This window comes from Wyeomyia smithii, chromosome 2 (genome assembly GCF_029784165.1).
Source record: "Wyeomyia smithii strain HCP4-BCI-WySm-NY-G18 chromosome 2, ASM2978416v1, whole genome shotgun sequence".
Classification (NCBI taxonomy): Eukaryota; Metazoa; Arthropoda; class Insecta; order Diptera; family Culicidae; genus Wyeomyia; species Wyeomyia smithii.
The window spans coordinates 160,121,691-160,144,012 of record NC_073695.1 but is presented as its reverse complement, the minus strand read 5'-3'; the positions used below and the strand labels follow the sequence as shown (position 1 = coordinate 160,144,012).

The window sequence follows — 22,322 nt, the reverse complement described above, 5'->3', positions numbered from 1 at the left end:
CAGAGATGGCTGAGCCGATTTCAATTAAATTAATTGCAAATGAAAGGTTTAGTTAGTGTGTGTGTGTGTGTGTGTGTGTGTGTGTGTGTATGTGTATGTGTGTGTATGTGTGTGTGTGTGTGTATGTGTGTGTGTAACGCTCTCCCAATCTCACTCGATTTCCTCAGAGATGGCTGGACCGATTTTCATGAAATTATTCTCAAATGAAGGGTCTAGTTGCCCCATAAGACCCTATCGTATTTCATTGTAATCGGATTTTTAGTTTAGAGGTTTTTTTTTCTTCTTCCCTGTAAGGCTTAAACACAACTGCGTCCATTAGTAAGGACTATTGTTGCAGTTTAGAGGTTATGTATCTAAATGTAAAAATCACGAAACCTCATTATCTTTTAAACCGCTTAGCCGGTTTGAACAAAATTCATTTTAAAAGAACGGGCCACCTAAAAAACTTTTAACTTTTGAATTTCATAAAGATTGTACATGTGGTTCAAAAGTTATTTGAAGAAACGTGTTCTGGAGACTGTTTTATCTCACTCATGTTTCTCAGAGATGGCTGGACCGATTTTCACAAATTCAGTGTCATATGGAAGGTCTAGTTGCCCTTTAAGACCCTATTGATTTTTTCTGCAATCGGATTATTACTTTGCCCGTTATGTTTAAAAATGTGAAATCTAGCTATAAACAGTAACATATTCCGAAGACTACTTAAACTCACTCACTTTTTTCAGAGAAGGCTTAACCGATTTCCACAAAATTAGTGTCAAATGAAAGGTCTAGCTGCCTCGTAACACCCGATGAAATTTCATTGTAATCGGACTGTAACTTTGTCTGCAATGTATCAAAATGTGAAAACCACAAAACTTCATTTCCTCAGAAACTACACAACCGATTTGAAAAATTTTGGTATCAAATGAACGGGCTAGTTAGGGATTAACTAATGAATTTTATAATGATCGAACATGTGGTTTAAAAGTTGTGAAAAGAAACATATTCCGAGAAATATTCAAATTCAATCGTTTTCCCAAAGATGGCTGGACATATTTCAACAATCTCAGTGTCAAATGAAAGGTTTGGCTGCCCTATAAGTTCCCATTTCATTTGATTATTTCGATCGTTGTGTATTAAATTATATAAACAGGAAGTCTATTATCTTGAAGATCACACGACTTATTTGCACATAACTAAGGGTTGTCTCTCAAACTTGAAAGTAACAAATTTCATAACAATTTGATATGAGGTTCGAAAGTTATGGAAAGAAATGAAATTGATCGGTCTAAATATGTGGCCTCAACTTAATTCAAACTTGATAATGTACTAGCCAAAAGTAGTCATCTGGATTAAGAATGGTGTTTGAGGTTGGATTCTGGCTTCAGTTTAACATTTCGGTTTTAAATCTTACAGAAATTAATTATGTCATGAAGTTATTTTTTTATGTAAATGTAGTTCACTTTTAACCCTAGACGTAAACTAGTTTTTGCCTTTCTCCTAGAAAGGTTTAGCAATCACTGCAAAAACTAAAAGTATAAAAGTACTCAAAAGGGGCGGAATGTCGTATATCACTCGACTCAGTTCAACGAGCTGATTGTGTGTGTGTGTGTAACACTCTCCCAATCTCACTCGATTTTCTCAGAGATGGCTGAGCCGATTTCAATTAAATTAATTGCAAATGAAAGTTTTAGTTGCCCCATTAGACCCTATTGTTTTTTTTTTTTTTGTAAACGGATTATTACTTCGCCTGTTATGTTTAAAAATGTGAAATCCAGCTTTGAAAAGAAACATATTCCGAAGACTACATAAACTCACTCACAGATGGTTGAACCGATTTCCACAAAATTAGTGTCAAATGAAAGGTCTAACTGCCTCATAACACTCTATTGAATTTTGCTGTAATCGGACTGTAACTTCGTCTGTAATGTATCGAAATGTGAAAATCACGAAACTTCATTATCTTAGAAACTACACAACCGATTTGAACAATATTGATATCAGATGAACGGGCTAGTTAAGGGTTAACTGATGAACTATGATTGAACACGTGGTTTCAAAGTTTAGCTGCCCTATACGTTCCCATTTCATTTGATTATAATCGAACTTAAGCAAACCGTTATGTATTGAATTGTTAAAACAACGAAAGTCTATTATAACAAACAATAAACAAACATAACAAACTTCGTAACAAATTGATATGTGGCTCAAAAGTTTTGTAAAAAAAGAAATTCAAAGACTATTCAAAACTATACCTGCTTTGATCAATATATATGGCCTCAATATGATTCAAATGTGGTATCGTACTATTTGAACGTTCCAGGTATCGGTCGTGATTAAATTGTTCGAAATTAAGAGTCATTTCTTTTATTCCATTTTTTCTTAAGCACTAACATTACGTCAAATTTTGTATTTTATGCTTCAATTACAACATCAATATTTTAGAACCCAAAGAGTGAATATACCTTTATTGAGTTTAAGCATTCATGTTAATCTATTTTTACAAATAACAAGTTTGAATGAGAAAGGCTGAGTCTGACCGCTAGGTGGATTAATTTAGGTTTTTTTATGGCATTTGAAATTCTTTCAAGCATCATGCAATTTTTTTTCCAAAAGATTGAAACCGGCGTAAAATTACCCTCATATAATATATATAAAAAACATGAAAATTTTGCTGGCGTCAAAAATAACCATTTTCATGCAAAAATAATATCAAATTCGGACTCAGCATCCCAAAATTACAAAAAAACCATGTATTTTCCATGATTTGAAGACATATTTCCGCTTGGCCAGCATTTGTATGGAGTCGACCCACTGTGCAGCGATTAGGGTTTGCAATCCCGGGAATTACCATTTCCCGGGATTCCCGGATCCCGGGAACAGAAATATTGATTCCCGGGATCCCGCGATTCCCGAGTTCATCGAAAAATTTCACATGATTTAATATAGTTTTCCGTAGAATTGTGCAATCAAATTTAATATACTGTAAAAACACGAAACTTAAGTCGTCAGAGTGCAAAGCATCTTTAAAGTAGACATTATAGGGAGCAAATATTTGCTTGAAATGACGGTCATTATTTGCTGGCCGTGTTAAATAAAATTATTTGCTTCAATTATTTGTCAAAAACATTTGCTGTTTTATTAAGTTGTTTGAGCAAATAAATTCAAAGGGTTCAAAATGTTGTTATGCCAATTAAAACTAAACAACAATTAAAACAATTTAAACTATATTGTTACACAGATTTTTGAGCAAATATTGATTACTGTGCAATACTATAGCATATATAATAGCCCGAAGAAATATTTTGTTCAAAAAATGCAGTACCAAATATAGCAAATATTTGTCTTGTTTGATGTCGGTTTTCGGTTTTCACTCAGCTTACTTTTCAACAAACTGAAAGTATTGGAAACTCCAGTTTCTAATGAAATGTAGCAAGAGATGGAATTTGTGTTTTAGAAGTACATATTATAGAAATCAAACACCAGCGGTGATTCAGCGGACTTGAGCAAAATTTTACAGAAGGAAATTACATTATTTGGGTTTAACGGAAAATTGTCAGTGGATCTGAAGTGATTTTTTAACGACAAAAAAAAAACCCTGAAAGCTACTCTTCTGCAATTGCTGTTGTGAACTTGAATAAGTTTTGATTTTCAATTTGTTTTTCATGCGAATCGATAACGAAAATGTAAACGATTTTTTGATACCTTTTATTAATACATTTTATTTGAAATCTCATTTTTGCTAAGAATTTTTTTTTCATTTCCGGTTCCCGGGAATTCCCGGGAACGTGATTTTTCATTCCCGTTTCCCGGGAAACCAATTCCCGGGAATATTGCAAACCCTAGCAGCGATGAGTGACTAGACCTCTATGCGTCACTAAGATATTTGTTTGACGTATAGTTGAGGAAACGTATGAACCCAGCCAACAATTTGGTCCGAATATTTCAGTTATTGTTGAGATATAAGAACCTTTGTACAATCTAATGAAGTTGTATATTCTATACGTTCTATATGAGCTTATAATTACCACAGTGGAGACAATATAGGTACCAAAATTGTTCGCTCAGTTCAAGATTTACAATTTTTTATTTCGTTTATTACAATTCTATAACGATTTCCTTTTGCATAAAATCTGAGGTATGAACAACTATGTTTGCTACTTAGTACAATTTTCTATTGCCATAATTTAACCATAAATACATTTTTTTCACCAGTATTTTTATTCTACTACGATACTACTTGCTATACGAACGTAAACGCAGCAATGTGTAACATGCAGCAATGTGTAACGTGCACTGCGAATAAATTTTGCATCATATACAACCTAAAGTTTCCAAATAAATAAAAACTCGAATCAAGCCACCTAGCGGTGAGACCCAGCCTTTCTCATTTGAACTTATTATTCGTTAAAATAGATTAACACCAACACTTAAAAACACTCCTTGGTAATTTCTGATGGATTTATTATTCAATCTCAACAACAAATTTTTGGTAGCCAACAACACAACTACACCGAACATTTAAAATATAACATTCACACACATATACATATACATTGACACATATACATGCAAATAACATTAAATTCTTTAAAATAGGGTATCGAACGTCTTCGTCAGTGGTTTTCTTCGGCAGGTTTTTGCATAAGATTGCTGCAGAAAACCACTGACGAAGACGTTTGATACCCTATATGTTGAGATTTTGTTTTTAATCGTGTTATAATCGATTTGTACTCATATACTGCGTAGAAATATTTAGATTGTTTATGTCAACTTTAGTCAGTAGATTTCAAATAATGTATAATTAAATGTTGTTCCTTAACATAAATTTGAACGATCTTATCAGTGAAAATGAAATTCTTTAACGCAGTTGATATTACTGGTTGTTTCTGAGGGGCATCCAATAAATCTATCCAAATACCATTCAACATGGGTTCTTAAAACCTGGATTATATCCAGTGGCCAGAATCATCCCTATACCGAGTAACAGTGAATGTCAATGAACTCATGTCGTTGGCTCAAATTAATTTGTGCCCACTGTCAGCAGTAAGATAAAGATGTATGAAAAGAAGCGGTGATATGCTATCTTGTTTACGCATATGTTGAGATGTTAACCCTGAAACATGGCGTGATGCCAAAGGGGTTTTTAATTCAGATGACCACTTCTGGTTTGCTGATAATCATAAAATCATAAAATCCATCGTAAAATTGCCAAACTGCCTAAACTGGGTATTTCGATGTGTAAAGTGACAAATATCATCCAATACGTTTTAGGGGAAGCGGTATGATAGCGTGAGGCCAGAAATCATCTTCAGACGCCATTTTTAAGGTAGGTTATATTTTCTGGAAACCAGTGTAAAAGAGACAAACATTACCCAATGTGAGTTTTTCGGCACCCGGGATGATGCTCAGAGGACAGGAATCAAATGGAAAACATCCTTCAATTGCCGAATATAATCCAATATCTTTGAGAGAATAGACTTTCAATCTTTGGATTTTAGCATAATGATGTTGTATTTGAAGGCATAATTGGAGCATAATATTTGAAATACAAAATAAATAATCTTTCTATCATAATGACTCTTAATTTCGAACTTTGATCAAAGCAGCTAGTTTGAAACAGTCTTTGGGTTTTGTTTATTTGTAAGTTTGAGGAACAACTAGGGTGGTCGGTATTACCGACTTTTCGAAAAACCGGTATTTCATAAAAATAAAAACCGGTATTTTTATTTTTTTCGGATTAATACAAACCAGGGCACAGTGGGGCGACTCCATACAAAGGCTGGCCAAGCAAAAAAAAGTGTCGATAAATGCAACAAAAATTTGGTATTTACATAATTCTGGGGCGCTGAACACGAATTTGGCATCCATTTTTTGTTTGGGGCCGTCCATAAAGCACGAAATCCAATTTTTATATATTTTTGGCCCATTTTTCCTTTTTTATAAAATTATATGATCTTTGACCACAAGTAGTGCCACCGGGCGTCCTTTCCATTTAAAAAAAAAACGTAATTTATGGACGACCCCTCGAACTAAACAAATTTTGCCTAAATATATATATATTTTTTTCAATTAACTAAAACAACATAAGAAATACAAACTAATTACAAATTGAAAAAATCATCAACAGCATCATCATCTTTCGCTGTGAACGCTTATATCTCGTGTTGAATTGTTTCCAGAAAATTTGAAGTTCATTATACTTATCAGCAGGAAAAATGTCTTTCGCTGCAATTTTTATTTCTTCTAGTAATTTTCGATGTTCCATTGTTTCATATATATGTTATCTTCCTAATCCGGTTTCTATGGTTGAAAGAGGACATTTAAATACATGTTTAAAACACCATGAATTGATAACTTACTAGACATTGAATTAGGTGGTGCTGCTGAAGTTGAAGGCTCCATAATAAAATTCAACGAATTTATGAATTTGAAAACTAAGACACTGGAATGACACAACGTTCTAAATGAATACGAAAAGATGCGGAGGGCGACGACTGTTCTTTGTTTTTTTCTCATAAAGCAAAATGTGTGCTTTACATTTGTATGCAAACGAGTGCGAAGCAAAAGCAATCTTCAAACGAGCTATTGTTGGCCGGAGTTTGATGGTATGAATTTGCTGCTAATATTTGACACTTCAATCAGTTTAACGAATTTCATGATCATAAGTTGAAAAGGGTTGAATGTTTTTAGTATTGTTTTAAATTTGCAAAAAGTGATAAAGTTTGAGATAATTAACTTTTCAGATTTGTTTACTGTTTTCTTGTTTAACACTTATTTTATAACTTTTCATTGATAAATTTTGTGATTTTTGCCCAAATTTATATTTTATCCTTACGGATTGAGTACGATATCATAAATTTTCATTAATGGGGTATCATGGTTATGATTAAAATTAATCCTGGATGAAATTTTAACTTCAAAAATAAAAACTAAAACAATCTGCTATCGCTTTTTTCACTAAAGTGACAATTTGCGCAGTTTTGCGCAGCAGCGGACAGTATGCATTTGAAAGCTTACGGTTTTACCTAAATTTTGAATGTAGTCACAACCGTGGCAAACTGCGGCAACTAAACTTTTAAGCTACTTTTCTACAAAAAGTCACGTTTTTTTTTAATTTTTTCTAGCGTCAGGCCTACTATGACCAAATTTTTCAATATATAATGAAAAGGGTTTGTTTTGCACAATATTTACAACAACTTTTCCTTTGACGTCAAAAAAATCCAAGCTATCATTGAAGCTACAGAGCGTTTCAAAGTAACGTACTTTTTTTCAAGAAAAAGACAAAAACCGTCAGTTCGCCAAGCTTTGAAAAGTCATAAAAAATTCAGATTTCATGATATTGCGCCCAAATTTGGGATTTAGACACTTGAATGTTATAGCAATAAAGGAAAAATATTATGAAACAGCTAACGAAAAAAAAATTTTTTGGGTAATGGCCAGCGATTCCCCACTGTGCAGGGGTGATTCGTGGTCTTTAAACCTACTTTTTCAACTACAAAATTCTCGGATATTTGGTATCGATGTTTTACCAGCGATACTTCATCAATATCGATACACACCTCTCAGTATCGAAAAGACTCAAAACAACCCTGTAAAGAAGAACGAACGAAGCAGAAAACTTGCTGTTTCCTGTGCCATTTTGATGCATCGTATGCATGCATGCCATCTCATCGGCAATGCCAATTTAACAGAAATTTCTGTAGATTGACCTACGGGAACGATCCTTTTCTACGGTCATGCAGATCCGAAGGTAAAATCTACAGAGCCATGCAAGCGGTTTTTTTCGAAAACAGGATCAATTATTAAAGAAAAGCGTAATCGACTTTCGACTAAGTTTCTGCAGAAGCTGGTGTTTCTAGATTCAGTAAATTTATAGACCATTTTACGAACTGACAGGTGTCACGTATGCCGCTGTTGATGATGTTGCTTTTACGTGCGTTATGCCAGCGGCTCCGAGCTTTCTGTCAAAATTTCATTCATAGATTGAGTTCAGAAACGTCTTGTAGAATGGTCTATATAAATGGTTTAATTGAATTAAATGTTTTATCTTGAGGAATAAATAATAAAAAAGAATAATGACTTATATTTTGAACGAACTGGTTTCGCACAACGATACATTTAGGTATCAATACTTTAGCCTCAATACTATCGGAATATCAGTACTTGCTCTCGATACAGGTATCGATTCTAAGTATCGATGTTTAATGGTATCGCAACGTCCCTAACGTTACCTACATCAATTTGGATTTGAAATTTATTTTTTAATTAGCGTCTCATGTTGCATGTATGTATGGACGTGTCGCTGCATGATTGTGTTTTTGCATTCATGAAAATCTATGCTTCATTACGATTCAGATTTTTTTTTTTTTGTAAGATTAGGACCTCTGCGACCATTGTTTTGATCTCTTCTGGTATACGATCCAGATACAACACTGTATAATAGTGTTTGAAAAACTCCAATGAATGAATGATGTGATTACGAAGAACATAATTTCAAAACTCATGTAATAACAAAAAAACATGCAGATTTTTATTTAAATTTTCATTCACATCGCAAAGCTTAGTTTCAAATTAGTGAATAACTTTAAAATTCGTAGAAAAACAATATTTGAAACTGTTGAGGAGAGCATATGAATGAAGTAAAAAAAAAGAAATCACGATCAGACCAGAATTTACTTTTTACGAATCCGAATGAATCGAAGGTAAATAATTCTTTATTTTGTTCGATGCTCTTTAAACAGTTCGTCCAAATTATTTATTTTTATAGTTATTTTATTAACTTTAGAAATGGAAAATGTGGCATATGAAAAATGTGGCATATGAACAAGTTTGTAACTGAAATAGACATAAATATTTGAAATGAGAGGCTGGTAAAAAATATATAAAATTATAGAAAATTATAGAAAAAGCACAAACTTCCACTCGAGTGAGGACTGGTACATTCAACTAGTTGCTAATAAAAGCCCACTACGGTACGGGCGACGAAGCTTTGACCATGCTACAGCTATTTAAATTTCACTTTTTCAAGGAGCAGTAATTTTTAGGATGAAATTCTTCATTGGTTAATTATTTCATCCTGTAAACACTTTGTATCAACAAAAAATAAATTCCTAATCCAAATTTATAAATCATTTATTATTTTTTTAGTTTTACTTTTAAATAGCACAAAATGAATAATGACTTGCGTATTTTCGCTGTTATAATTGTGATTACTGCCTCAAACTATGATTTCCATAATTTGTAGTTAAACTGGTAGGTTCAAAACCCACGCGTTGCCTCTGTGAGTATGAGTGTGTAAAGAGATTAGCTGTTCTACTTAAACAATAAATGTTTTGCTTTATTGATATGAAGTTTTTTGACATATTATCGATACACACAAACACATCGTCTGAATCCGAGCAGATTGTTGGAAAATAACAAAAATTGGCACAAGAGTAAGGGTAAATTAATATTTAATGTTGCTTCTGTTTAAATGTATTTATTATACAGGGTGTTAGGGAGCTCACATAAAATCCTTCAAGGAGCGATAGAGGACCATATTTGATGAAAAAATAATCCTTCTACGCATATGGCGAAAAGTCAACTACTGTAGAATTATTTACTATTTTCAGTTGCCTTTAACGAGTAGAAAATTGTGAATTTTTGAGACACTTTTGATTACGAAATTTTCTCAGTTCTGCAAGGGAACCAACAGAACTAAGCTAGCTATCATACTTCTTGTGTTAGACCTCGTTAAAGGTGAACATAACCGAAAACTCTTCAGTAGTTAAATTTTGACCATATGCGCAGAAGGATATTTTTCATCAAATAGGGTGCTCTAACACCCTGTATACATCGTCCTGTGATTTGTAACGCCTACCTACGTGAGTAGCATTCATAAGCCTAACAATGATTTATGAATATTGTGACAAGTTTTTTTTTCCAATTTAAAGAAAAATACCGAAAATACCGGTTTTTTCGCCTCTTCAATACCGGTATTTCGGTACTCGAAAAAATATCGGTTTTACCGGTTTTTGTTTTACCGGTAAACCACCCTAGAAACAACCTATTCATTTGTCACTTGTTTAATAAGTCGTGTAATCTTTGAGAGAATAGACTTTCAATATTAAAAGTCCGTTTACACTGGTCAACACAAGTGTGGCCCCGAAGGTCAAACTAAGAAAAAATGACAAATTATAGCTTTTTAACCATTCCTGTGAGTTTTTACTTTCTAGGGCAACTATTGTTAGCTTTATAGCAGCATTATTTTCGATTTTGTCAACCAGTGTTATAACCAAATGAAATGGATAGGTACCAATGAAGCAACTAAACCTTTAATTTGAAACTATGATTGTTGAAATCAGTCCAGCCATCTATGGCAAAACGAGTGAGTTTAAGAAATTATCCTAACACGTTTCTTTTCATATCCTTTGAACTACATGTTTAATCATCATAAAGTTCGTTAGTTACCGTGCTGGATCGAAACCCGTACAGTATCGAAATCCGTACACCTTGATGTTTTTCTTCAGTTTTAAGCATTATAAAAGTGAAAATTCATATGATAGTTACATGTACATATCCGTTGAGTTGTTAGCCTTTGTTAAATTAAACTATGCGCCAGAAGGCCATGAAATAAAAATATTAAAAATGAAAAATCAATCGTGTATCGGTTTCAGTTGTCATTTCGTTGTATCGTTAGAGAATTTACTAAGGAAACGTTCTTCAGATAAAAACGATTTTCAAGTGGGATATAAGTGTTTTACTCTGTGAATCTTTTTAAACTTGATGGAAAAGGTAAGTCTTTGTCATTTTCGAGCTGTATATTGTCTAATAAATAGTGTAAGTTGTATTTATTCAACAAAAAACTGTGCCGTACGGATTTTGATTCTTTTTATTTGCTTGAATCGAAATCCGTACAGCGTGTGTATCATGCATACCGTTTTGATTCAAACTTCGAACAGTTTCAAACTTCGAACACTTCACAATAAAAATCGAATTATTAGAGCTAGTTTAATAAAAAGCATGATTACTATACACCATTTTGTTTCCTGGAATGTCCTTCACCCAGTGATGTATGGTTCTTTACTGTAGGGCCACTTCCGGGGAATCAGCAGGCGTTGAAAAAAGTGACAGTCAGTATTCAGACGGTTTGCCTATCTATCTCTCAGCGATTACGTTGAAGTGTTCGAAGTTTGAGTCAAAGCCGATTTCTAAATTCTCGTTGTTTTCGTGTATAAAATGTGTTTAAATCTGTATAAATAGCACTTAATTGCAACAATAATAAAATAACCAACATGCTAAACCTTTAAGATCGATGAGAAAGTTAGTTTTTTGTTGATTTTTTAGTGCAAGAAGTTACATCATAGCTTAAGTGTTCGAAATTTGATGCATTGAGGTATATTGTTGAACTTTCTTCTTGTTTTCAGCATATAATGGAAGAAAACAAGTATAAATATACGGCAAACAATTTTAAACGAGCTGTGACTGAGGTGCGCAAGGGAAAGTCGTACCGGGAAGCTTCGAGAGGTTCCGGCGTTCCGGTTACTACGAAACGCTACGAAAATTGCACTATTTCAGCTGATATCAAAAATTAGAAAACCGTGTGAAACTTTAGGAGCCAGTTGATCCGCAAAATATACTTATTCGGTGATTTAAAGATAAATTATAAATAAAAGATGTTCATTTTTGTACTTCTTCATCTATACGGAGTTTAATTTATTGTTGTATGGACTTTGATCCAGTCTATATCGCGTGTGTGCGGATTTCGATTCAAAAGTGTACGGGTTTTGATTCAGACAAAAAACTGTATACGGATTTCGATTCAAAACATGTTCTATATAAACATGATTTTTTCGAGTTTCGGAGTGATTTCAATCATTTTGCTGGAAAATAGTGATATAATATAAGTAGACCTATAACCAAACATGTCAGTTTAAAGCAATATGTGATTTCTTGATTTTATATTGACCGTCGAAGATTTTCATGTGCTTAGGTGTATGGATTTAGATCCAGCACGGTAGGGATTTTGAAGACAGTCCGTTGATTTGAAACCTATTTTGTTCGAATCGGTTGTGTAGTTTCTAAGAAAATTGAGTTTCATAACTTTGTGCGTGTGTTTGTGTGTTTGTGTGTGTGAGTGTGTGCTTGTGTGTGTGTGTGTGCGTGTGTGTGTGAGTGAGTGTGTGTGAGTGTGTGTGTGAGTGTGTGTGTGAGTGTGTGTGTGTGAGTGTGTGTGTGAGTGTGTGTGTGGGTATGTGGGTGTGTGTGTGGGTGTGTATGTGTGTGTGGGTGTGTATGTGTGTGTGGGTGTGTGTGTGCGGTCGTGTGTGTGGGTGTGTGTGGGTGTGTGTGGGTGTGTGTGGGTGTGTGTGTGGATGTGTGTGTGGGTGTGTGCGTGGGTGTGTGCGTGGGTGTGTGTGTATGTGTTTTTTTTTTTCAAAGGTGGCGGGGAAATCTGCAAACAGACACCTGAGAAGAGAACTCAGGGTGTGGGGATGAGACTAGGGGAGAGATGCTGGGGTAGTTACACTCCCCGAGACACCTACTGATCCCAGTCCCGACCCACTAAAACCCCTCCAGTCTCCAGCCCTGGTCTTCCCGGAACGACAGTTAAGTATTACGTCGGGAAGTGGCTTTTGTGCGTGATGCACCCTCTTTACTCTTATAACCTCCTAGCTAACTACTTGGAGACTGGTAGTTAGCTACCACTGGCGTGTTGGTGATTGACCCGCCACACACGTTGTAGCTCCAGGACAATCTGGGAGGCGGCCGCACAGGCCGCGTTCCAGATGTCCGGGTCGTCGCACATCCTCCGGACAAGATTGTCCGGAGTAGTGCCAGGCCCGCTCACAGCCATCATGTTGCTCCTCGCTCTTACGAAACGGGGGCATACGAAGAAGACATGCTCTGCAGTCTCTTCCACACACTCGGGACACATGGGGGACCCCGCGTGCCCGAACCTGTGCAGATATTGCCTGAAGCAACCATGGCCTGACAGGATCTGTGTCAGGTGGAAGTTCACCTCGCCATGTCGCCTCCCGACCCAGCCGGATATCTCCGGTATAAGTCGGTGCGTCCATCTGCCCTTTGTGGAATTAGACCATTCCCTCTGCCAACGGAGCATCGAGAATGACCTTCTGGTGCCTCGTATGCCCCTTGTGTCACGGTGGTCGAAACACTCTCTGTCCTCCTTGATGGCGATGCTGATAGGCATCATGCCGGACAAGACACAGATTGCATCGTATGACACCGTCCGATACGCACTCACAACTCTCAGGCACATGAGCCTGTAGGTACTTTCCAGTTTACCGCGGTAACTGTTGGTACCGAGCGCTCTGGACCATACTGGCCCACCATACCTAAGTATGGACGAAACCACGCTGGCAAGAAGTCTTCGCTTGCTGCCATAGACCGCTGAGCTATTGGACATCATACGAGATAGTGCTGCAATAGCCGATGAGGCCCTCTTACAGGCATAGTCGACGTGGCTCCCGAACGTGAGCTTGTCGTCGACCATAACCCCCAAGAGCTTCAACGATCGCTTTGAGGTGATGGTACAGTCTCCGACTCTGACCACCGCCTGTTGCTCTGATTTACGGCTGTTCACAACCGTGACCTCCGTCTTATGGTGCGCAAACTCCAGTTTCCTGGAGTGCATCCAGTCCACGACCTTCCTTATGCAATTCGCAGCCGTCAACTCGACCTCTTTGATCGACTCGCCGTAAACCTCTAGCGTTATGTCGTCTGCAAAGCCGACGATCACAACCCCTACAGGAAACTTTAGTTTCAACACCCCGTCATACATGACGTTCCACAACACCGGACCCAGGATTGAACCTTGCGGAGGCCCGGCGGTGATTGGGACGCACTTCTGACCCTCCTCTGTGTTGTAAACCAGTACTCGATTCTGGAAGTAGTTTTCCAGAATCTTGTACAGCGACACCGGTACGTGGATGCTCCTGAGTGCGAGCGCTATGGAGTCCCAACTGGCGCTATTGAACGCATTCTTCACGTCAAGCGTGACGATTGCGCAATAGCGTATTCTCCTTCTCTTGCGCTGGAGTGCTATCTCCGCCGTCTTGGTGACGGAGGCGATGGCATCCAGAGTGGACCTGCCCTTCCGGAAGCCGAACTGGTTGCTTGCCAGACCGTTTACACCCTCTGTGTACCTCACGAGTCTGTTGAGGATAATCTTCTCAAGTACCTTTCCCGTCGTGTCTAGCAGGCAGATAGGCCTATATGCCGATGGGTCACCTGGTGGTTTCCCAGCCTTTGGCAGTAGGACCAATTTCTGCCGCTTCCACCTATCCGGAAAGAGGCAGTCATCCAGGCACCTCTGCATGACTACTCGAAACAGCCCGGGGGCCGTTTTTATCGCCAGCCTGATTGCCAGGTGAGGGATGCCATCCGGTCCCTGTGCCTTGCTCACCTTTAGAGAGTTGGCGATCACGATGAGTTCCTCATTCGTAACCCTTGCCTCCTCCTGAACCTCGACACGGCTGTCGTCGCCCACGGATTGGATGCTCGGCAGGTTGGCCGACCATCCCTGGTCTGTGTCTGAGATACTGGAACGTCGGACGTGGGACTCGACCGCCTGAGGCCAAGGACTTGGCTCGTGGCGCGGAAAGAGTCCCTCGATGATTCGCTCCAGCATCACTGGTGATCGCTCTGCAGGCGCCAGCGTGCCTTTGGTCTTGACCATTACGATCCTGTAGGCGTCACCCCACGGGTTCGTATTGGCACTCGCGCATAGCCTATCGAAACAGGCCCTCTTGCTGGCCTTAATCGCACTCTTCAGCGTCGATCTGGCAGAACTGAATGCTGCGCGGCGCTCTGTCCTCTGTTCGTCTGTTCGCGAACGCTGCATTCTCCGTCTCGCACGGAGGCACGCACTGCGAAGGTCCGCTATCTCGTCAGTCCACCAGTAGACCGGTGGCTTCCCATTCCTAGGTTGGCGAGTCCTAGGCATGCTGGCGTCGCACGCCCGAGATAGCATAGCAACTAGTTGGTCAGGCGTCGGGCGAAGCCGATTGCCCCCCTCGCGCTCTCGTCTAATTGCCTCTTCAAATACCTCGGCATCAAAATGCGTTGTCTTCCACCCGCGGGAGAACGGAGTGTTGGCCCTACTCGTCGCTTGCCGCCTCTCGTTGTTGTCTACACTATAACAGACCGCCTGGTGGTCGCTATTAGTGTAGCCATCGTCTACCCTCCAGTTCTTGATCAGTCCTGGGCTGGAGAACGTCACGTCGATGATCGACTCCGCGCCATTTCTGCTGAATGTACTTTTGTTCCCAACGTTGGCCTGATCTAGGTTGAGCTTTGCCAAAGCCTCCAACAAGATCTGGCCCCTCTGGTTCGTGAAGCGACTTCCCCACTCAACAGCCCAAGTGTTGAAGTCGCCCGCCACCACCAACGGCGTTAGGCCCGTTAGCTCCATGGATAGGAGATCGACCATCAGGGTGAACCTTTCGGTAGACCAACGTGGCGGAGCATAGCAACTGCAGTAGAACACTCCGTTCACCTTAGCAACTACGTACCCTTCTTCTGAGGTTGAGACAACCTCCTGAACCGGGAACTTGCCCGTCGTACATATGGCCGCCATACTGGACTTATCCGCAACCCAGTTACCGTTTCCGGGAGGGATGCGGTAGGGGTCCGATATGATGGCGATGTCCGACAACGACTCAGTGGCTGCTTGGTGTAGCAGCTGCTGAGCCGCGAAGCAATGGTTCAGGTTCAGTTGCGTCACCCTTACGCCCGTGGTTTCGCAGCCGGCTTACCGGCTGGGCACCTGGGGCCTCCCATAAAGTGTTCGGCGTCCCGTTTCCCGGAACATACCATACACTTGGGAGACTCCCCACAGTCCTTCGCTTGTATGTGTTGGTGCGTGTGTGTGACGCAACACCCCGCGAAAATTTCCCAATGTTTCGTCACGTTGGCATCAGAATTCAGTAAACCCAAGAAGAATGTAATCTAGAACAATAGCCTGCTACCGAGTTTACTTAATACTGTAGGTCAAGCAGTTTGAGCGAAAAATAACTTTAATGTAAACTGGACCATTAGCTTGTTGCCGGGGTTTATTTGTCATGCAAAAAAATCACAGGAGAGTTGTCTGCAAAGCCACGACCGCAAGGATGAAGTAGAATACTTTCACAAGAAAACCCGGCTGCTTGCGTGTCAGTCATATTTTAATTTGTTGTTCAATTCAATATCGGATAAGATACCGATCACATCTTGGCGTTTTCGCTGACAGTGCGAATAGAGTATTCCTTGTGATAAAATAAACAGTGAAAAGCTGATTTAACACTCAAAACTGGGTGGCTCATGTGTTGTCAAAATGAGTCAACTTTTCATTGAATGCATTTACTAGTGCCCGCTATCGCACAGAGACTGCATTTCACTAAAGTGCCTCACTGCATCAGCTGCAATCGATGCTAAACCCGCTGCAACTGCTACGCTATCCGTAGCCATGCTAATATTTTGGCCGCTATACGCTGCTATTGGTATTCGCTGTCCCCGCATCAGCTGGCCCAGCTGCTATCGATGCTGAGATCCACTGCAACTAGTGCACTATCCATTTCCATGCAACAGCTGTGGCCGCTATCTGCCTGGTATCCACTGCACTGTTACTGCTGCTGCTAAGGGAAGACTGCTGTTGTCGCTGTCTAGAACATTTATGAGCTGCTTCGACTGAAACAGGCTTTTATATAGGGATGAAAAACCTATCGATAGTAGTAGGAAATCATCGATAACTATCGATAGCCATTTCAGTCGATAATTCCCATCCTTAGGCCTTTGTCATAGTAGACACGAACGCGAGCGATGGGGCGAGAGACTTGTCGTAGGTAAATGAACAGCTCTCTTTACTGCGGGTTTTTCGCCCCATCGCTCGGGTTCGCGTCTACTATGACAGAGGCCTTACTCTTAGGCCTCTGCCATGGTGAACGCGAACGCGAGCGATGGGGCGAGAAACTTGCCGTAGATAAATGAACAGTCGTGAAGAGAGCTGTTTATTTACCTACGGCAAGTTTCTCGTCCCATCGCTCACGTTCGCGTTCGCCATGGCAGAGGCCTTATACAGACAAATAGCAAATTTAAAATGGTAAGGTCTATGATTCTGTCGACCGTGCTTGGGAAGCAATCATATTAACGACTAATCAGATCAGTCGAATTTTGCGCTTCAACAAGGATTGACCATTCTCAATAATATAGTTGCTTGTCATGATTTGGACTTGATAATTTTTTAATTTTAATTATGCGAAAAATTATTTTTTATGCTGATAATGAAAGCTTTTCGGATGTTGTGCTCATGACTGAAGTAAAAGATAATTCAGTACGTTCTGAGACACGGAGATGAATCCAAATATATATGTTCCAAATTTCTTGAAAGTGTGAATTGATTAAGAGAAAATATTAACTCTTCAATTAGGTTTTTATTTCATCCTGAAAAGGACAATTTGTTGTTTGATTCAATGTTTGATAAGATGCCGATCATATCTTTGCGTTATCACTGGCAGTGCGAAAAAAGTATTCCTTGGGGGAAAATAAACACTGAAAAGTGTGCCTGCTATCGCTCAGAGACAGCATTTCACTAAAATGCCACACTGCATCAGCTGGCCCTGCTTATATAGATGCTGAGACCAACGTCAACCGCTGCGCTATCCCTGTTGCCACAGTAGTGGATGCTTCCTTACCTGGTCCTGCTATCGATGCTGAGACGCGCTCCGCTATCCGTTGCCATACCACAGCTGTGGCCGTTGTCCGCTGCATTGCTGTAGGAATCATTCCGTTTCCATCGAAGTGGTGGCCCAAAAAATCAATCTCCTTTAGTTTGAAAACGCATTTTTCCTGATTCAAAAGAATGCCATATTCACGCATCTTGCTCATGACTTTCGCAAATGATTTATCATGTTCTGCTTCCGTTTTCCCGAACACAATGGTGTCATCTATTAAGTTAACCGCACATCGCAATTTGTTCAATTACTTTCTGGAACATTTTTGGTGCGCAGGATATCCCAAAAACCAAACGTTTGTATCGGTAAAATCCCTTATAGGTTATAAATGTAGTTATTGGTTTGCTCTCGTCGTATCATTCCAACTGATGGAAAGGTTCTCTAAAATCCAGCCACGAAAAGTAGATCGCTCCATTCAATTTCCAACGAATATCTTCAATGGTTGGCAATGGATGTGTATCACGAAGAATGGCCTTATTTACCTGCCGCATATCAATACACAACCGTATATCCCCGCTAGCTTTTAAGACAATAACCATAGGCGACACCCATCTGCTAGGCTCCGAAACTTTTTCAATTACATCTTTTGCAAGTAATTCATTCTATTTTAATTCAACCTGCTCGAAAGTAGCAAACGGAAGCCTACGCAAACGCTGCGCAGCTGGCGGTGCCGGTTTATCCACAGGCAAGTGTATTTAAACTCCACGTACACTTGGGAACGGTTGTGCAACTTTTATACTGTGTAGCGACTCATGCTGGCTCAGGAGACCAGCTATTAACACTCCAAGTTGCATCGCAGTTTTCTTTCCCAAAAGCGGTTGGGTTCCATTCTTCACTACATAAAACACTGCCATGGCTTTCAGCTGATTATTTTTATCATGAACCACTATTTCCGCTTCGAACATATGTGACACTTCCAAACAATCTTTTTGAGCGTATGCTTTGAACTTCCGATCCGAACGTTGCAAGTCACCAACCGTTTAAGCACCATTTTTAACCATCATATTACGTGTGCAATCATCAATAATGTTAGACTGAACTCCTGAGTCAATTTGCATCTCAATGAGTACTCCTCCGAATTCTGCCCACAACAATTCATCTCTTTCATTTGCGGACCACACCATCTAGACAAGTTTATCCTGCTCTTCCTCAACACCGCTGTCTTCAATTGCATGAACTTTGCGATAGGGCCTAGAAAAGGGCTTATTTCGCCTATATTTCGGGCTCGGTTTTGAATGTGTTGGCCTTTGTTGTTCATAATCGTATGAGCTGGGTTCACTCGTTTCGGTGCTGTACTCGTAGTAGGTTTTGATGTTAAACCACTATTGCTGGGCTTATCAAAACAAACCGCCTGGAAGCGGCCACGTCTACCACAATAAGAACAGGATTTGTTCCATGCAGGACAACCTTGCTGAGAGGTATGGTATTTTACGCAAAATCGACATTGTGTTCCCATACGCTGAACATATTCTGTTGTCACCGGTTGATGATGAGAGCTTTGTCCGCTGATCTGCTCGCTTGCGGCTCGGCTAGTTTCGCAAGCATTTATCTGTTTGATTGTCTCTTCCAAAGACAGATTTGATTCCTGAAGCAACTTCTCCCGCAAATGTGTAGGAGCAAATTGCAGTGTCTTGTCGACAACTGCTAATTCGGAACTTTCGGCTGTAGTTCTCCTGAAGTTACACTTACTTGCGTGAACCTGTGTTCGCATTACAAATTTAGCTAAAGATTCACCAGGTTCTGTTTTCATGTCCCAGAAAATGTACCTTTCATGAGCTTCATGACGCTGCGGAGCAAAATATTCAACGAGTTTTTTGATAGCCACGTCATAAGGATCTATCTTTTTTTTCTTGTCATCGGCGACATCCGCGCCAGAAATGTTGAAAAAGATTTCCTGGAGTTCAAAGCCACCATCCGCCAACAAAACATCCTTTTTTTCATTCGAACCCGTTATCTTAGCCGCTTTGAGGCAAATTTCAGAACCTCTCTTCCAGGTGTGCCATTTTTGGCTTCGATCAGTAAAGTCTACGCCCGTGAACGTAAATGGCGGAAGGTTTAAAAATGCTGTACCTTCCATTCTAAAAAATAATTATTCAGATTTAAATTTACTATAAATCTTTATCAACATACCTACTACAAAAACAATAAAATCTGTACCGTATCTGATCTGTACCAAACCGTTGCCAAGTCACGATAGCCTTCCTTCGCTTCCAAGTCGCGAGATCTTCCTGCCGCTTTTACGTCGCGGTAGTTATTTGCCGCTTCTTTATCGCGGTAGCCTTTATCTACAGTATGTAAAAAAATCATAGACACCCCCCCCCCCCTGTACTGTTGCTTACCCAATTGAAAACTTAAATGGGCATGCAAATGGCTTTCTGTTCTCAATGGAGTTATTCATTTAGAGTTTATCTTTCATTTAATAACAAAAACAACATTTCGCGGGTTATGGTATGGGGTTCAATGTCTTGAAATGGCTGTGGAACGTTGGAGTTCATAGACAAAATTATGACGAAGGAAGTTTACTTGGACATTCTTGAACGTAACCTTCACGCCAGCGCCAGAAAGTTAAAAATGTCACGAAACTTCATCTTCCAACAGGACGGAGATCCCAAACATACCGCAAAAATAGTGTCGCAATGGTTTTTTAAGAAGAAAATCAAGGTTCTTGATTGGGTTGCTCAATCCCCAGATCTAAATCCCATTGAACATCTTTGGGCTATTCTCAAGAAAAAAGTTCGAGAACAGAACCCGACGTTTTGAATGTACTGAAGCGCGTCATATCTGAGGAATGGGACAAAATCGAACCAAATACCTTCCAAAAACTTGTGGAGTCTATGCCAGATCGATGCCAAGCCGTGATTCTGGCGAAAGGAGGCCACACTAAATATTAAGCGTGCAAGTTCCTAGGGTGTGTTTAATTTTTTGACATGAATTTTATGCCTTTTTTCACTTAAATAACTATGTTAAGGGAAATGTTAACTGTGAAATGTTGTTTTTGTTATTAAATGAAAGATAAACTCTAAATGAATAACTCCATTGAGAAAAGAAAGCCATTTTCCCACTAAATTAAAAGCCCACTAATTAAAAGCCGCTGGGCTGGATACCTTAAATAAAGCATTTCTTATGTAAAATTGGCCAATAAATCGATAGGTGATATTTTCATTCTGTGCAGGGCACGGGAAATGGCCTTTTTCGCCTCTTTCCACCATATTTTTGCGTATTTTTGGAAATGAAATTTAGAGCACCAAAATCGCACTGAAAAACGATTAATTTAGACAATTAAAAAACAGGAAAGATACTGCAAAATAGTTAGGATAGTGAAGAATATAGCCTAAAGCGATTCGTAAGCCAGGGAGGAAAATTGAAAGTAAAACTGTCAATCAAACCATTATCATTATTATTAATGAAATAAAATAAATTATAATTTTAGCTGTCACAAAAAAGGTGCTATTGTAAAGTTTATTTGCTCGTTAGTTTGACCGAACAATGAATATTATCTTATTCATATGCATTCGGTTCCACGTTACTGGAAACAACGTTAGCAAATTATGTTGCAACAAGGCTCGCTATTGGCTGTTTCAGTTGCTGACGGACGGTGATTGGGGATGCACGTGCCTTTGAGCAGCGGTTTTTTGAGCTTCCCACAACTGATCGTTTGCACGAAACCAAAGTCTACCGAAACATCGATTTTCATGTGTATGATACATAGGGTAACCGCTCCATCTCAGTACCTATATTCATCTCACCACGCATTTTTGATCAATTTATCGTCAAATTTCACTATATTTTCAACGTAAACTTTCAGCCACTTGAGAAAATCGAGAGGCAAATAGATTTACGTTCAAAAATTTGTAGAAATTTGACGGTAAATTGGACAAATGAGAGAAATAAGATAAATATGGGTGCACCAAGCTGTTGAGATGAATAATGGAGCGATTATCCTATTCTGATTTCAATTTCTGTCAATGCATTCATAGTACAACGGTTGCATTATGCATTTTAAACATTATTTGTGCAAAGTTAGAGCAATCGATGTGCGTTTTGAGAGGGCGCATCAGTTCATTAAGTTTTGCGTGTAGAGCTTGAATTCCTTGCATGGTTGTTAAATTCAAAAGCAGATGCTGCAAACAATTAGTTCTTTATGACTCCATTAACTCCCCTGACAACAACAGGATAAACCTGACGATAATAGAACCGATACCCTGTGTAAAGAAACTTATTTTACAGCAAACGTCTTATCCCAAACAAAAGCATACCTCTTTGAAGAGAAAGAACCCTGTATACAATCCTGCTTTGAAATGGAAATCAACATAATAGGGTAATGGATCTAGTAACATATGTATGTATTATAATCTATATGGGTCATTCATTTCATACGAAGAGTCCATACCACTTGGACACGACCATCACAGATTTACGGAAAGTTGGGGGAATTATCCATCTAGGTTCACAAAAATTCCAAATTTGGTGTCGATTGGGATACCCCTGCTTTGTGGGACCTCCCTTTTTGTTGCAAAATAACGCATTTTTTATCAAAACTCATGATTTTTTATCAAAACTTATGATTCGCGTGCACTGATTATCTATCCTGTGCTGTGAGAGCTATCGTGGCACCCGATTTAGTAT

General features: G+C 39.2%; 1 protein-coding gene across 1 annotated transcript in view; it reads left to right on the top strand.

Moving 5' to 3' along the window:
• The window catches only part of LOC129726187 (pickpocket protein 11-like), a 492,216-nt gene that overhangs the window by 435,974 nt on the left and 33,920 nt on the right, over nt 1-22,322 (top strand). The window contains exon 6 of the mRNA XM_055682897.1: nt 21,924-22,014. Within this exon, the coding sequence (XP_055538872.1) occupies nt 21,924-22,014 (91 nt within the window). The remainder of the gene's footprint in view (nt 1-21,923; nt 22,015-22,322) is intronic.